The following is a 17454-nucleotide window of genomic DNA, read 5'->3' on the forward strand; positions in this document are numbered from 1 at the left end:
ATGATTGAATAAATAATATTATTTTTACAAAATCATCATATATATGAAGTTGTATTATTTTTCTTTTTTTTAATTAATTATTAAAATATAATAAAATTATGAAATATTATATATATATATATATATATATATATATATATAATAAAAATGTAAATTCACGCTTGGGATGTATTTTTACTGTAATATATAATGAGCGAGAGCAGTTAAAGTACAGAGGAGTAGAAGGCGACATAGTGGGTGGAAACGGTAATCGCTGAGTGGAGGCTGCATTCTCCATTTTCCTCGTATCAATTCTCAACAAACTACCCTTTTCTGGTACTAACCAAAACCAATGTTCCAATGATAATGTTCTTCTCCTCTTTATGTTCTGCTATCGCATTTTTTATTCGTAGTTCTTTACTTTTGTCTTTTGATGAAGATCCCTATATGTCTTCGTAATTCTACGTTATCACCAAACAGAGGTCATTCCGTCTTTAACCACTGATATTATGAGTCCTCCATGATTTCCAATTTCACAACCTAGAACTTCTCTAACACAAATCTACACTTTTAACCATACAACGTAGGTAGGTGCAATATGGCTGCTTTTTCCTATGATGTTTGAAAGGTGTTTGCATAATGTACCTGTAGACATTCTTGTTTAATATTGTCTTTTTAGAACTCAAGAAATCGTTCGCTTCACTATCAAGATCTAATTTAAAATCTTGATAAAATTTCAAATATCCTTGTAATCACTTCAAGAACGTATTGAAATTAATTTCTTTTATGTTCTTCATAAATGGATGTTTTAGAAGAATCTAATTATGAGATTTCAATATATGTTCCACCTTTGTCAACAACATTGATATTGATACATTGTACAGGAAATCCATGGCATCAAAGATTCCTCAGTTACAATCAAAGGTGAACGAGGCCTCACAAATAGTGGCAAGAAATGGAGCTTCCTACTACAAGTTATTGATGGAACAGAACAAACACTACATCCAGGATCCACCCACCGTTGAAAAATGCCAATCATTGGCGAAACAGTTGTTTTATACTCGCCTTGCCAGGTTCTTGCTTTTTCACTTTCTCGGTCCTGTTAACTGCTCTGTACTCACACAACAATTATGCTTCATTTTGTTGTGAACGTTGCAATTTTGTCATTGTGTGATAAACTAATTTTATGTTCTGTTTGCTCATTTTGTTAAAATGTTTCTTCTAATTTCAACTGTCCTCAATCTTCAAAACTGTCAAAATAAAATAAGAAGTTGGAAATAATAACCTTCTATTTCACAATTTCATTTCCCTTACTAATATTAAGCATGTTAATCCATTAGCAGCGTGATTTTGAAAAACAGAAGTTTTCCAAAAATGTAAAGCCAACACAACAGGACCTACCTTTCAGGATGTTGGATTGAACTACGATCACAGATGGTATGTACTTTGGTTCTTTCAGATATTGAACTTTTTGCTTATTTCTGCAGCATTCCTCTTCGTTACAATTCATTCTGGAAGGAATTGGATCATGCAAAGAACACGGTGAAGAACTGGAAGGACCTAAGCAGGGAGAGTGTTGGTTTTGCTGCTTTGTTTGGACTAGAATGTTTTGCATGGTTTTGGGGAGGTGAGATTGTTGGCCGAGGATTTACATTCACCGGGTACCATGTTTAAATAGAACTGCACTATTAGAGTACCATACAAGACAACCATTAGCTTCATTCTTGAAAACAGCATAGCATAAGGCTTCGATCCAGTTTTACACGTTATGTTTTTATTCTTGATAATTTGATGTATGAAATTAACAAAGTCATGTCAACATGGCAAGCATAATAATTTGTGAAATCCGTGGTGGAGATTTAGGTTGCTTATTTTAAATTATGAACAACTCTCTTTTACTTGTTGCTATTTGTGTGTGCACAATATTTGAAGAAGCTTCAAGGCAAATACACATTTAAAATTCAATTGGAATTGAGCATACTGAGGTGTTGCGTGTTGGCTGAATGGATTAAGAAATGTGTTTGCTGTAATATATAACGGAGAATCTCAGGAACAACAATATTCATAATTCTCTCAGTAATGTATTTTGAATGGAAGGTGGTGTTTTCATTTCTTATAGGTTTTATTTCCGAGTAGATGTGCTTTTATACGTAGTAACTTCAAATGGAAGAAACAATTTGAGACAAAACTTCATCGTACTTAATAGTATACTCACTTGCAGTCATAGTTTTCTCTAACTTAAATATCTAACTTGTTTTCATTTTTTCGGAATCACATCACTTTCAATTTTGCAATCATCTCTTCTTCCTTGTCTGTGGAAAAAAAGAAGATTTTTACTAAGAAGAAACGTGTAGATGATGGAAAGAAATGTCATGGGAGTCAGGAGTAGATGGCGACCAGTCAACTTGCGTTGACTTGATACATGATGATGTGATTTATTTGGATGCATTCATGACATGAAAATGTGAGTGGGGTTGTGATATTGGTAGAGTTTTATAATTGGAATAGGAAATGAGTGTGTAGGTGTAGGTGTAGGTAAATAGGACTGGAAAATGGGTGTTTGGTTTGGTTTGGACGATGATGTTTTGGTGGCGTGTTGCACGGGAAAGAGACACCGACATGACAGGACCATGGTACTCCAACACTAGCACCCACTCTCCTTGACCATATCCTATGTGTATGTGCAAGGACAATTTTTGAAAATCCAATTCAAATTATGAAATATTTACTAATTCCTCCTATTATTTTAATATTTTATTTATATAAATACTGTTTTTATATAATATTTTGTTAGTAAAGAAGTTTATCACAATTTTTTTATCTTTTCATCTAAATTGATCAAATTATTTTTATATTTTCTATATATGAAAAAAGTTGTGTTAATAACCACTTTTACCCTCCTTTCAACTTATTATTAAATCAATCTTATAATGATCTATAAACACGTTAATTCATTTAAAATCTTTAAAATTATTTAAGTTTACTCGTAAGAAAAACTTTAGATAAATATTAGAGAGAAGAGAATATTTGTCTAATTTTAACATTATAGTAAAAACGTTATCTTTATATATATATATATATATATATATATATATATATATATAATTATTTTATAAAAGTTACACTAAAATTGATTAATAATTTTAAAAACTAAAACAATATGCAAGTTAAACATGATTTTAATATTTATTTCTAATGCAAAATTATTAGAGTCTATCTTTTACAAATTATAATATAACCTGCGTGAGTTTCTTACGTAAGCAAATAATATTTAAAACAACAAAATATTTTTACTCACAAAAAAAGATATTGATCATTGATTTTGTTCGTACAGAAAAAACATTGAAAACGATAGATTTGACGATAAAATTGAAGGAACCGATATTACTCGATCTTACTAAGTTGTATCCTACTATCTTTGTTAAAATGTTATTTTTAAAATTGACATCATTTTATAATATAATAAATTTAAAAACAAGTATAATAACGTTATATCTAAAGTCAACAACCAACATAGTTCACAAAAATTATAGTAATCCATAAATTTAGTATATAAAGTTATAAAATGATAAAAAAATGTAAATTATAAATTATTAGCCAATGATTGAGTTTTGAAGTTTGTATAGAATAGATCGATGTCAATTAGTTAAAATTGAAAAATGTCTCGAATCACATTAGACGTCGACCGGTTGTGTTGATTAAGAGAATTTCTTTATAAATCGGTTTTGTGATGATGAGTTAAACTTGAATTTTACTTTTTATCATGATATCAAAGGGGCATATCTTAACCATATTTGATATTTGTTCGGCCTATTGCATTATCTCTTGTGAAAAAGTTTGTTAAACATGTTGTTCCACCCTATTGGGTTATTATCGAACCATTCATAAATGTCTAATTCTAAATTTGATATGTATACACCAAGACGTGAGGGGATGTGTTATAAATCGATTGTGCGATGATGAATTAAACTTAAAATTCACTCATCAACATAAAAAATATAAAATAAAAATAATTAACGCACAAATATATCCTTAAAACTCCAAAATCAAAGAAAAAATATATATAACCATCGTCTCATTATAACCATGAAATAACTTATGTGAAAATTTTTATAACACATAGATTACTCTTCATGTCATTTTATCCCAGTTATATTCATACTTTTCAAAATAAAAATTTAAACAAAATCTTACAACACTCTACTACAAAAGTATTAGTATACAAAAATATAAATTTAAAGTTTTTTGAATGAGGCCTATAAACATAATAACTTTAAGTCCAATATATAAATACTTACTTATTTTAGTGATATGAGATTTTTTAAGATATATTATTTTCATTAATCCAATAAGTTTAATTGATTTTTTTTTTTAAATATATGAGAGACAATCTTTTAATAAACATTTAATTAAAATACTCAAATATATTAAAATATTAAATAAAAAGTACTATATAATTGTAATTTTTCTTATTTAAGAAATCTAACACAGATTTTCACCGAAATATAATATAAAATTCAGAGATTAAGTTTTATATATATATATGAGAGTTAAGTATGTTTTAAGTCTCTGAACTTTGACTTAAAATTGGAATTCGTCTCTGTCTGAAACTTCGTTACACTTTGGTCCCTAAACTTTAAAAATGAATGAATATAGTCTTTTTAACCCAATTATGTTAACTGTTTTTTGACGTGTCAAACACTTTTTATATTAATATTGGAGTTTTTTACACTGTTTGACCCATTTTTGGTTCAATATCTACTGAGAAATATGTTTGACACTTCAAAAAAAGTTAACGTAATTGAGTAAAAATGATTATATTCATTCATTTTTAAAGTTTAGGAACCAAAATATATTAAAGTTTCGAACAAGAACGAATTCCAAATTTAAATTTAGGTTTTAGGACTAAAAACATACTTAACCCTATATATATTACTGTACATTACTATACTTTCTCAAGAATTCACTAGAGATTTTAATCATTATAAAAGTGTTATTAAAATTACTTAATTTGTTAATTTCTATTTAACGACAACTTATTACTCAATGATCAAAAATATCTTAAAAGAAATTGAATTTAAAATCTATTTATTTTATGAAATCAAAAGTATATTAATTATTATTATTATTTCTTTCTTAGCTTTGGTCAACCTAGACAATACATTTTTTTTATTTCTATTATTTTGACTCTGTGTGCTTCTATTGTTTATCTATCACGATGTTGAAAACTTGTGAATTTACACCCACAACATGATTTCTCTCTTAACTTGTATTATAGAGAGTAATAGAATCTTTTAAGTTTGGTTTATTTTCCAAAATTTCTTTACTCTCGCAATCATTAAACTAATACTTGGCAAAGTAAAATGAGGTCTTCTAATAAGTTTTAAATCCATTCACCGATTTAGTTGTAAATGGGACCCGCTTAATCATTCAACTATGCGGTGTGCGCACGAGGACGGTGCCTCTCTTCAATTCTAATCCATCAACCATATCAAATCATGGCCGTCCAAATAATTCGTTACACCTGTAGGACCCACATGCCTCCTTAGCCTCACCCTCCACGTCACAGTCACCACCCCAGTCAAAACATCCAATGGGACTACAAAACCCTGGGACCCACCTTCTTCCACGTCTCACCCGCGTGTTACTTTAGCATTTCCCAACACCAAATTTACCACTATATCCTTACCACTACAGCACCTCCACTTACCTCTAGTGCGTGTGCCACTTATGGTGATCTTACACGTGTCGCGGGTGACATTGGTCGTGGCTATGTTGGGGTGCCGATAACTCAACGCAAAAACCCGTTCCCACTCCCATCTGTGTGATCCAACGGTCCAGATCCGCTGATGAAAACCACATCATGATGTGTGGGCTCTTGCTTTGTTCACGCGCAAGCCTGTCGTGGACTCACTGGGCCACAGTTGCCGGCGGCTCTAACCCACTCGCCTGGCTTGGCTCACCGAACCCAACTCATCAAGCTTCGACCTATGTCGGTCGTGTCCCTTTCTTAAAATATATATATGTTTTATTATTATTTCTAATAAAACAAAGTAAAACAAAACAGTGATGAGGTCATTTTGTATGATATTCTATTAATCTGATAATTAAGTTAACAGAGGAGTTTCCAACATCGCAAACATTCAGAAGGAAAAAAGAAGACCGTGTTGATTCGATAGTCACATGTTTATTAGTTTATAACCACAGGGAATATATGTTGTTACGGTTAATTCCCTCTCTCAATATTCTTGTTTGTCTCTTTACCAGTTTTTTTTTTTTATTATTACATCATCGTTGTACCTTTTTTTTTGATTATATGTACAGTTTTGGTACCAGATGTTGAATCAAATCAACTAAAATTTATTGTTTGTTGTCCGTTGGTTTTGAACTTATTGACCAACGACACAAGGGTAGTTATTCACAATAAGTCATTTGTGTATTTTTCTAAGTATGATTTGTCATTGATGACAGGGATCTTACACCTAAAGCACACGGTTTTTACTGATAGGATTTTCTTTTCCCTTGTGTGAAAAAGAAGAAGAAAACATGAGAGTGTAAAAAGAAAAAGTTGTTATTTAACTTGTTAGTTAAGTTTGGTTAAGTGGATTCGGGAATATATCAGAAGCTGAAGGCAATCTTTGGAGCAGTGTGCAGAAGAGAAGAGACGATGCACTTTCCCTTTCTATCTGAAGGCTGCGGAGTGAGAGGTAGTTATCATTCACGCGTCACATTCACGTTTGGTCATCTCATATCTCATAACTTATATCATCTTCATCAACCATTTCAAAACTCACCACTTAATGAAGTAAAATAAATATCCTTACTTTCCCTAATTTCTCGAATCTTGTTAGCTTTCTGCTATTTTTTCAGCCACTTTCCTCCCTCCACAAGCCAACTTCCAAGCTCAATCACCAATCAATCTCTCTGCCTTTTCCACTCATCCATCACACCCCTGTAACTTTCTGTCCCTTTGAGCTTTTCTTTTCTTTTCTTTATCTTCAAACACACAACAACTTTTCTGGATTTCATTTCGTTCGCTTCTGCATACAAAAGGTTGTTTCTTCCTTCACCTTCATTTATTCGGATTTTGGTCGGTTCTCTTGTTCCACGGAAACCAAAAATCCCACCTTTTTGTCTTCTTTCTACTTCTTTTGCGATCTTAAACAATAGGTGCTTCTTCGAAAGTGAAGTCCTTTTTGGAACAGGAGAATGCAGGATCCGGCGTTGTTCCAGCCCTTGAAACCCCACTTTCCCGAACAAGAGCAGCTTAAGTGTCCGCGTTGTGATTCCGTCAACACCAAGTTTTGTTACTACAACAACTACAACCTCTCGCAGCCTCGCCATTTTTGCAAGAATTGCAGAAGGTATTGGACCAAAGGAGGTGCTTTGAGAAACATCCCCGTCGGGGGTGGAAGCAGAAAGAACGCTAAACGATCATCCTCATCCACCAACACCAAACGCGCTTCCCCGTCACCTGCTCCAGAACCCGACCCGACTCGTGTTTGCCCTAACCCGGTTGTTGGTGGTGGTGGTGGGAATTTCGGTTCGTTTTTGGCATCAGGTGCTCATCTGGGGAATCTCTTGGAGGGTCTGAAATCAAGTGGGGCGAATCTAAAAGCTGTGCAAATGGAAGAATTTGGGGAGAATGTTAGTTCGGGTCACCTTGCGGATCCGGGTTCTGGTCGGAACCCTGTGCTGCAGATTGAAAGGAATGGGAATGCAGCAAGTTTTCTGAGTATGCAAAATGGTGATTCAAGCTGTTGGAATGGTCCTAATGGGTGGTCTAATCTCGCAATTTTCACTCCTGGGTCTACCTATGAAAATTTATGAATATTCTGATATATGATATATATATGTATGTGTATATTCAGACATGTTGTGAAAAGATTTATATATATCAGTAGCTTAAGTTTAAGCCTTTAGGATGTTGGTATATCATATATATATCGTGCAATGGAGGATCACAAACGAGTAAGCCACTGCAACAGGATCGCTTTTTTAGTTTCTTTTGTGTTGGATTTTTATGTTTGTGGATGGTGGTGTTCTTCACTTTTACCAATGATGGAAGAGAGAAAGAAAACAGGTATTTTCTTAGGGCTGAGCATGGAGGGAGATATGAATGTTGTTGTAGTGAGATTGTTTTTAGTCTCATCACGTAGAAGTGTTGCCAATGCCATGGCTTGGAGATTCTAATTTATTTACTGTATCTGTGTATTTTACATGCGCAATTTATTGTATGCTGTTTTTAATAATAGCTTCTTGGAAAACCTATGGCTGTTTGGTAATGGAGGTTGATTTCGTTGAATCTGGTTGAAGACCCAGAACTGCACAATAATATATAATTATATAACTTTTCAATGGAGGGTTGACGAGGCTGAAAGGAAAAAACCATTAATGCACATTTTTTTATTTATTTGAGTTTTCAACTTGGCCATTGGGTTTCCACTTTGCATCCACATTCTTGCAAATTTAGCTTCTGAAAATGGATCTCTACCACAAAAATGTTAGATATGTTAGTGTTGGTTCTAGATATGTATTGTGGCATGAAAGAAAGCATCACAGTGTAGCTTCTAATTGTTGTGTGGTCGTCTTAAATTGACTTCAAAGGGAACTATTGTGGACCCACTCTTGTTCAGTTTGACCAAGTCCAAACATGGATGCAGTGAAACTCGTAGAGTGTTATCAGTGTTGATCTTTTATTTTAAAGTAGATTTGTGTTTTAAGCTGACTTTAATGTAACTGAAATCCCAATTCTAGTAAGAGAATATTATTGAAAGTACTTACAAAACTGCGTATAGATTTTATATATTTTTATGCTCATCTCTCCCATGTTAAACTTGAAATGAGATTTTTTGCGGAAAGCGACTTAGACAAAAAGTATTTAAGATATGGCTATTTTTTTTTTTTGTTGATTGTGAGTGAGATGTGTACTTGTTCCTGTGGATATATATTTACCTCTTTCTAGCGTTGGTTTTTGGTCTCAATTTTTAGGTTAAAGGTTGCGTACTGGTAGAAAATTTGGAGAATTATCATAATAATTCATGCTAGTTGTTAATAGTTTGTAGGGTTGGATTAGTGTCTTATGTTTTTTGAAACATGCACAATTCTCAAGTTTCTAGGATCGAAGAAGAGAAGATGTGTTTTAGTTACGATATAGTTTTATTGAAATATAAATTAAAGAATTTTCTAAATCATGTGCATAATTTCTTCTTAAGAAAAAAATAAATAATTCTTTTATAAAACTAATATTAACTTGTATATAAAATAAAACTTTAGTTTTAAGTATCCTGAATCACCTTTTTTCAAATTAATTCATGCCTAAGTAGACTTTAACTCAAAATATAGAAGTACTAAAATAATATACGTTATTTATTTTCATCAGATTTGTTAATTAATTCAATTAATTTCCCCTTAAAAATGCGTGTGTTTTTTATTCTCAGCGATGGAATCTTTTGCGGGTGGGTGTCTATAAATTTGGGCTTTGGCCGATTTGTTTGTCTATACATTTGGGCTTTTATAGGTGGGTGTCTATACATTTGGGTTGAAGCCCATTAACAATAAGCAATCAGATTGGGTCCATTCGAAGGCGTTGAATTAGGGTTTTCTATTTTACTCGCTATAAATTGCGAAACTAAGAAAACATTTCTTTTCTTCTTCAGTTCTCCTGCACCACGAGCGAAGGTTCTCGTGATTTGAATTTCGATCTTGTGTGGTGCGTATCAGGTGAGAAAGTAGGAGTAGAACAAGAAAAATGACGACAGTTCCAGGACAATTGATTTGGGAGATCGTGAAGAAGAACAACTCTTTCTTGGTGAAAGAGTTCGGAAGGGGCACTCAGAGCTTGCAGTTCAGCAGAGAGCCCAACAATCTCTACAACCTTAACACTTTCAAATACTCTGGTAATCATCCTGTTAGTGAAGTGAATTTTATTTAAAATGTGTTGTTGATTTATAGGTTTTAGTTGTTGTCGAGTTTTTAAGCTTTGATTACGTTCTTACACGTTTTTTTTGGAGGCCAGATGAATGTGGGTAATCAATTTTTGTTTGTGAATTTATCTTAGGTTTGGCGAACAAGAAAACTGTCACTATTCAGCCTGCTGGTAAAGACCAATCTGTGCTACTGGCCACAACTAAAACAAAGAAACAAAATAAGCCTGCTTCTTTGCTTCACAAGTCCGTCATGAAAAAGGAGTTCCGAAGAATGGCGAAGGCAGTGCAAAATCAGGTAATATGGGAGCGAACTAAATCTGTCCATCTGTGTTTTTTGGGGTGTTTTCCCTATTTCTTTTCGATGGCATGGTGTAAATGGTGTATAGTTCTAGACAGGAGATATCATTCCTATTTGAAAATTTTTGTTTTATGTGGTAGCTGCATTTATATTTGATATCGATGGAGAGAAAATGTTGATATTTTTTATTGCCTTTCTCTACATATGACAACGTTGTGTACTTGTTTAGCTGTTTTTTTTTCTTACCTATGTATGACTCGCCACCAGGTGGGCATTGTGATTGGATTGTCTTTATGTTAAAGTAATTACTTTGCTTCAGTTGAATTGCAAAATAGTTTAGTGTATCGGACATTACCATGTTTGATTTAATGTTAGTGAAATATATATTGTTTACCATGATTATTAATGGTTGTTGTTGATTGCTTGTTAGACTTAAAAGGCATGTTGACACACGTAAATGGGATTTTTGTACATTTTTCTCACATTTGTGTATTGAATGAAATTATTCGATTAGAAACACAACTGAATGCAATGTTGTTTTGTTCATCAAGTTTTAAGTGTAAGCCATTTGAACGGCAAACGTAAACTAGTTTTTTTTGGCAGCAGTGATGAGCCTTTAACATATAAGAAGAAATCCCTATTTGTGGTTCTTCAATGAAATTTACTTGTTACGCTTGGCTTCTGAGCTTTTATCGTTCAGGTGTTCTTAGACACTTTAATTGTTTGATTCACCAATAGTTGTATTGATGTTTGGTCTTTTGTCAGTTGTTAAAGGCAGCTTTTCTATCATGTTTAGGGGCTGTCTGTGGTACTAACATTACATTTTTAAGGCATTTCAATGTAACACAAGTTGAATTTGTGTGACATAATATGTCTGTTTGTTTGAAATATGTCCTCCTTTATCCTTATATGAAATTACTGCGTTGGTTTGAGAAATATGTCTGTTGAAAAAATGTTTTTGGTGCGTCAAGTTTTATAATGGACATCTTTTAAATATCTGCCATGAGTGATTTTTACGCAGCGGTGATGAGCCTCTAACATGTAAGAAGTAATCCGTAGTTGGGTTCCTTCAATGAAATTTACTTGTTACGCTTGGCTTCTGAGCTTTATTATCATTTAGAAGTTATTTCATGGAAAAAGTAATGCCATTGATAATAGAGTCTTTCTTTTGGAATCATTTCTCGTTATTTCATTGGAACAACTCAGCTAATTTTATCTACTCTATGGTTTGCGTTGTAGGTAGGGGATAATTACTACAGACCTGATCTGAAAAAGGCAGCTTTGGCAAGGTTGAGCGCTGTCAATAGGAGCCTGAAAGTTGCAAAGTCTGGAGTGAAGAAGAGAAACCGACAGGCTGTGAGGGTCGTTGGCAGGAAGTGAATTTCGAAGTGTTAAATTTACATTTTACATTTCTACCATCCTTTTGTAGTTTGTGTTTTAGAACTCAGTTCTAGATTTTTGTGTTTTGTCTGGAGAGCCCGTTATTGTGTTTTTCAACATACATCCGGAAATTCTATGCTATAGCTTTTCTACATGGGTTGAAATTTTGTTGAAATTTAATTTTGAAGGATTGATGTTCATGTTATATCATTTGTACAGGAAAGCGGAACTATGTATAACTGCAAGAAGACATTGTTCTTTAAACATAAAACTGTCAACTAGATATCGGGTTGCGACACTTTTAAATATTGAACAATGATGAACATAGAGAACTGGTCAAACAAGCCATTTCTTCCATAGTTGTCCAAGAACAGCTGAATAACGAGTACGTATAAAAGGATGAAGTTAGAAAACAATTAAATGAAAGGTATTTATAATATTTTTTAAGTAGCTATTATCTATATAATGTTTAATTATATGGTCGTTCGTGACAACATTGAGGTGGGAGGCAATTGATTATGGCAACTGTTCATCAATTACTTCCTATGATTCCAGAATAATAATTGTGTGATTAATAACTATAAATGTTAATGTTATTGTTAAAAAAATATTATGTTTCAACATAACTAGTAAGCTTGAAAATAGGAAAAAAAATATTTTAAAATGTATTGTTTTATCTATAACAAAAAAAAAATATACAAATTTGATATTTAAAATATAAATTTTTTTTCTTTATCCACATTTTAAAATACTAATTTGATCTTTTAAAATATAATTATTTATAAAATTTTTAAAACTAATTGTTACTTTTGTAAGTTTTTTTAAAAAAATTGTCTATTTCTTCTCTTTTTTCTTTGTATTTATCGGTATTATTTTCTCATTTTTTTTGATATATTTCATCTTATTTTTAATAAATGTAATTTATTTTTATATATTAATTAAAAAATATTATATTATCATCACCTACATATATAATATCATGCGTATTTAAAAATACATATATAATATCACGCGTATTTAATAAATGTGTATGCTAGTTTCATGAATGAACATACTAAATTAATTTATCAAGTATTTTGTCAGGAAATTAAAATATAGTACTATAGATGATGGATTATTCATTTTACCTCAAACATTTATTATTGTTCAAAGTTTATTATTTTAGAATTTTCTCTGTAGGTATTTATTATTCGCGGGTACCGAGTAGCGGGTATTTTAATACCCGCTTATAAACGGGTCAAGTACGAATATCATACTATCCGTACTCGCAGGTATCCGTTACCTGCAAAAAAAATAAAAATAAAATTTAATTTACATTTTATTAAGTTAAATTTAATTAAAATTAAAATGAGTAGTATATTTTATTAAGTCAAATTTAATTTAATTTAATATTTTATTTTTGTAATTCTATATTAAACAATTTATAAAATGTTTTTTTTTAAATATTTGTGGGTATCAGGTATCCACAAGTACCCGCGGATTTTAAAGATAATCACGAATATTTTTGAACGGATACCTAGTAAGTAAATGGACTGGTAACGAACAGATTTTTCTTTGACGAGTCAGATTACAGGTAGGCACTATCCGTGTCTCACCCGATCCGTTGCCATTCTTAAGCCAAATAGGCCAAATTCACATTTTTTCATATTTTTCTAATCATGTGTTTCTTTTTCTGCTATTTTGTCCATATCAATCACGTTGTCAGTAACTTTATTTATTTCAACTTAAAAATTTGGTCAAGTTTATTTGTTTAATTAAGTTGAAATTTATTTTCATTATTTATTATTTAAAATCGGCAAATTTTCAGTTGCACTATCATATTTGTAAACGTGTTAAGTTAGTTCATAGCTCAGGTGCATAATGCACGAGAGTTTATAAAGTTTAATGAGAAAGAACATGGTTAGTTGTTGTCAATTAATATTATATTAATTAAAAATAATTTGTTAAAAAAAAATGAACATAGAGGTTGTTCCTGAAGAGAACAAATGAGATAAGTTAGACACAAGTGTCACTTTACTCTATAGTCTGCTATCTCTTCAGTTGGCCTCTTCCCGGTTGATACATGTCAGCTTGAACCCAGGAGGGGTTACCTGCAGAAGAGTCTCCGAAACTCAAGCAAGTCAAAGCTCTCAGAGAGTCAAATCAGTGATTAACGAATGCGTACCTTTAATTAATGGGGTCCACGCGTATTTATAGAGCATTAATGATGTCTGATCACCTCATGGGTCGGACCTTGACTTGGGCTCTAGCTTGGGCTATGAGTGGGCCTGGGCCCTAATCTAGGCCCTTAAGACCTATTGGACGCGGGGGCTTCTATTTCACTAAGTTTATTGGAGTTGCCGGCCCGGGCTTTAATCTTACCGGGTTTGCTGGAGTAGCCGGCCTAGGCCGGCTACCTTCCTTGACGATATGTATAGGTTAGAACCGATATAAGTTAGGCTGGCTTGGCCTAGGTTGAGTGCTTGGCTGCCTCTGGTACATGCATTGTTTACTTATTTGGTTGAGTCAGGCTAGGTGTGGTACACCAGTCTCCCAGCCTTGTCCGATAGAAGTTGTCGGTCAAAAATGATATGTGTTGGTATGCTAGCGGAACCGACTAGATATGGTACAGAAGTAATTATAAGTTGCATCGTGATGAGCTTTGTTGCCATGAGCACTATCTTCAAATTTCATACAAATAGCATGTTTCCAGACATAACAATTAGTATCATACATACAAAACTGACTTTATATAGAATAATATTAATTAAAACTGACTTTAAGCTATACCAGAAACTCCTGCAAGATAATAATAATTATAAAAATGAATAATTTATCATTGGTCCAAGTAACAACCAACGTCAATTAGTCTAGTTTACAATGTAATGAAGATGGGTGCAGATATCAAATTAATTATAATTATTAATAATATAATTTTGTTCATTTATTTTTTTCGTATGATCAATAATACAAACAAATTGGTTACATAAATAATTTTGATGCTTACAAGTTTTGAATATTAATAATAGCTACAGAGTTTGGGCCGTGTGAGAAGGGTAACGCGGAGAGAGTACTTTCGTGGAAGGAGCCCAACCCAATCAATTACTTCACAAATAAAAGAAAAAGCCATAAAGAGTAACGTGAGAAAGAAAGGTCTCTTCTAAATTCAACTCAAAATTCGAAATTCCATTCCTCTCCTATTTCTCTTTCTGAATTTTGGGAATCGAAAAACCCTAAGCTAAGCAAAGCGGTGACGATGGGGAACACGGAGAAGCTGATGAACCAGATCATGGAGTTGAAATTCACGTCGAAGTCGCTACAGCGTCAATCGCGCAAGTGCGAGAAGGAGGAGAAGGCAGAGAAGCTCAAGGTGAAGAAGGCGATCGAGAAAGGCAACATGGACGGCGCGCGGATCTACGCGGAAAACGCCATCCGGAAGCGCACGGAGCAGATGAATTACCTCCGCCTGGCCTCACGCCTCGACGCCGTGGTGGCGCGGCTTGACACGCAGGCGAAGATGGCGACGATCAGCAAGTCGATGGGAAACATCGTGAAATCGCTGGAGTCATCGCTGGCTACGGGGAACCTGCAGAAGATGTCGGAGACGATGGACCAGTTCGAGAAGCAGTTCGTGAACATGGAGGTCCAGGCGGAGTTCATGGAGAGCGCCATGGCCGGATCAACCTCTCTCTCCACTCCCGAAGGAGAGGTCAACAGCCTCATGCAGCAGGTCGCCGACGACTACGGTCTCGAGGTCTCTGTCGGCCTCCCTCAGCCCGCTGCTCACGCCGTTCCGACCAAGGAAGCCGACAAGGTCGACGAGGACGACTTGTCTCGCCGCCTCGCCGAACTCAAGGCTAGAGGTTAACGTAATTAATTAATCAATTAATACTGTCGTATCATCACCATCATCATCACTATCACTATCCTTTTCCATCGCCGAATATGCAATGCTATATGTTTTCTGTATATTAATCCGAATTCGGTTGTTATGTGGTATTTACTTTTGAGGGGGTATTATGACTTCTCTTTTGTTAGTCTCATCGTGTGAATACTTAATACGTTTATACAATGCTTGTATTTGTCTTTTCACTGCCTTCTGGAATAACGACTTGGGTTTGGTCTGCATACGGCGTGTGATGGAGGTGGTTCTGTATGCTTGTGCTGAAAATGTGTTAAACCTAACTCGCCCGTTATCTGCTTGAAACAAATACATTTTCTCATGCTTAATCTCGGCATGAGGTTAGGCTTGGCATTAGAGGTGGGTTACAACCAGAACATTTCTAAGCTATGTTTGTTGAACACTATAAAGGATTTTATTTTCAATTTTTTTTACTGATTAGACCTTGCCAAGTTGTGACTTAAGTAGTTTTCTTGCTCTTCTTCCCGTTGAGACTCTACAACCTTTTTGTTTTTTTCCTCAAAACAGTTTTATAGACCGGATCCTCCTTGCTCATAAAAAAACAAAGGCTTGCATGGCTTTATATCCCAATTTGGAGGCAACTTAGACAGAATAAAAACTGTGCATATAGCAGTAGAATATAACTAAGGATGGTCAAGAGAACTATGAACATAAGTGATACTCTGCAATCATGCATAAGATTTGAACATTCAAAGAGTACAAATAACATCTAGTGACACTATGCTTGTTGATATAAAATGTAGCCAGATCACCTAAAATTTTGGTTTGGAATCCAAAAATTATAAACAGGAAATAATTTTATTTACATGACCCACCTTTGCATGATTATGGATATTAGATAGCATGTCACGTTCTTCAAATCATAGGCACACATTGAAATAGATTTTTGTATATTCTAGAGATTTGGTGTCGTATGTAGACTAGACCGTTTTACATTAACAGCAACAGCGTAGCAGAACCCATGGGCATAGGTTATACACATAACTTATGTTAACCTCATCTGCATGCACAATCTTGATTGTGGAGTGGAAGCTAGTTCTTCAAAGAAAGGATTGATAGCTATAGAAGCATGCATGCACTGGCAAGTAGAGAAATGATCCAGAACCAACAAGGCATATCTAATGAATTATACTAAACAAATGATAAGCACATATCTAATCGTTCGTTTCAAATGATAAACTTTGAGATATGTTAATTAATTTCCTAGTCATCCACTGTACCCTTTTGATTCAACAATAAAAGAAGAAAGAGTGACAATCTGAATGAATTTCATAGTACAATTTCTTCCAGATTAGGTAATCCGGTTTGTTCTCCTTGATCTAGTGACTCAAACCGGAGTGTCCATTCCGAAGAACAAAAACCTTACTCTGGATTATGTAATCCGGTTCCTCTATCCACCACCATGTTTGTTGAATTAGTTCACCACCAAAGCATATATGACGACAACGGATGCTTGGTTCTTCAATTTCAAAGCAAACAGGGTTTCAATTTCAGGGGAGGAAGAAGACGAAAGTTTTATTCATTTGTTTGATATATAATGTATTAGGAGCGGGCAAAATGAAAATCAATGAAAAATTTGGGGGTGCAGCAAGAAAACCCAATGAACAGAGAACAAAACAACAGCAAACAAAGACGAAGTTGTGTCTGCTTATCTATTGGGCCTTTCATGGGCCCCATACGAAAATGGGTCGAAGATATCCAAACAGAAAGAGAATTGAAGGAATGAAGTGTGGAGAATTTCTTCCTACACCCCTACTTTTATTCTGCATTCCATAAATATGTTCGATGAAAAAAAAAATACCTTTCAAAATCTTTGATACATTTAAAAGAATTTTATTTTAAAAAACTTATAAACTATTAAATTACACATATTTTGGAATATATTTTGAAATATGATTACATGAAATGATAGTTTCGAAATACTAGTAAAATAATATTATAAATTACAAAAGAAGTATTTAAATAAT

At 33.6% G+C, this 17454-nt stretch overlaps 4 protein-coding genes and 2 non-coding genes across 6 annotated transcripts; all 6 read left to right on the plus strand.

Annotated features, from left to right (window-relative positions):
• Positions 1-226: 226 nt before the first annotated feature.
• LOC114184976 lies at positions 227-1976 on the plus strand. Its single transcript, XM_028072422.1, has 3 exons — positions 227-315; positions 864-1052; positions 1467-1976. The coding sequence occupies exons 2-3, from the start codon at positions 871-873 to the stop codon at positions 1651-1653; spliced, it is 369 nt and encodes a 122-aa protein (XP_027928223.1). The 5' UTR covers positions 227-315; positions 864-870; the 3' UTR covers positions 1654-1976.
• A 4615-nt stretch (positions 1977-6591) lies between these two features.
• Positions 6592-8248, plus strand: LOC114183855 (dof zinc finger protein DOF1.7-like). The gene is made up of 2 exons (XM_028071015.1): positions 6592-6686; positions 7185-8248. Exon 2 carries the CDS (start codon positions 7189-7191, stop codon positions 7807-7809), a length of 621 nt encoding a protein of 206 aa, XP_027926816.1. The 5' UTR covers positions 6592-6686; positions 7185-7188; the 3' UTR covers positions 7810-8248.
• Positions 8249-9560: 1312 nt separating this feature from the next.
• Positions 9561-11791, plus strand: LOC114183856 (60S ribosomal protein L28-2-like). Its single transcript, XM_028071016.1, has 3 exons — positions 9561-9878; positions 10040-10203; positions 11446-11791. The coding sequence occupies exons 1-3, from the start codon at positions 9731-9733 to the stop codon at positions 11584-11586; spliced, it is 453 nt and encodes a 150-aa protein (XP_027926817.1). The 5' UTR covers positions 9561-9730; the 3' UTR covers positions 11587-11791.
• Positions 10806-10896, plus strand: LOC114186367. Its single transcript, XR_003605027.1, has one exon. It is a non-coding gene; the product is annotated as a small nucleolar RNA R24 (small nucleolar RNA).
• LOC114186368 lies at positions 11224-11314 on the plus strand. The gene has a single exon (XR_003605028.1). It is a non-coding gene; the product is annotated as a small nucleolar RNA R24 (small nucleolar RNA).
• A 2905-nt stretch (positions 11792-14696) lies between the features above and the next one.
• LOC114185693 (ESCRT-related protein CHMP1B) lies at positions 14697-15693 on the plus strand. The gene has a single exon (XM_028073565.1). The coding sequence runs from the start codon at positions 14822-14824 to the stop codon at positions 15431-15433; it is 612 nt and encodes a 203-aa protein (XP_027929366.1). The 5' UTR covers positions 14697-14821; the 3' UTR covers positions 15434-15693.
• Positions 15694-17454: the final 1761 nt, after the last annotated feature.

This window comes from Vigna unguiculata, chromosome 5 (assembly GCF_004118075.2).
Source record: "Vigna unguiculata cultivar IT97K-499-35 chromosome 5, ASM411807v1, whole genome shotgun sequence".
Taxonomy (NCBI): Eukaryota; Viridiplantae; Streptophyta; class Magnoliopsida; order Fabales; family Fabaceae; genus Vigna; species Vigna unguiculata.

What these genes read in the sequence shown, in the direction of transcription:
- LOC114184976 (XM_028072422.1), top strand. Translation starts at nt 871, where the DNA reads ATGGCATCAAAGATTCCTCAGTTACAATCAAAGGTGAACGAGGCCTCA. An exon ending in TTTTATACTCGCCTTGCCAG is followed by an intron (nt 1,053 to 1,466) that starts GTTCTTGCTTTT and finishes TTATTTCTGCAG; the next exon opens with CATTCCTCTTCGTTACAATT.
- LOC114183855 (XM_028071015.1), top strand. Translation starts at nt 7,189, where the DNA reads ATGCAGGATCCGGCGTTGTTCCAGCCCTTGAAACCCCACTTTCCCGAA.
- LOC114183856 (XM_028071016.1), top strand. Translation starts at nt 9,731, where the DNA reads ATGACGACAGTTCCAGGACAATTGATTTGGGAGATCGTGAAGAAGAAC. An exon ending in TAACACTTTCAAATACTCTG is followed by an intron (nt 9,879 to 10,039) that starts GTAATCATCCTG and finishes AATTTATCTTAG; the next exon opens with GTTTGGCGAACAAGAAAACT. An exon ending in CGAAGGCAGTGCAAAATCAG is followed by an intron (nt 10,204 to 11,445) that starts GTAATATGGGAG and finishes TTTGCGTTGTAG; the next exon opens with GTAGGGGATAATTACTACAG.
- LOC114185693 (XM_028073565.1), top strand. Translation starts at nt 14,822, where the DNA reads ATGGGGAACACGGAGAAGCTGATGAACCAGATCATGGAGTTGAAATTC.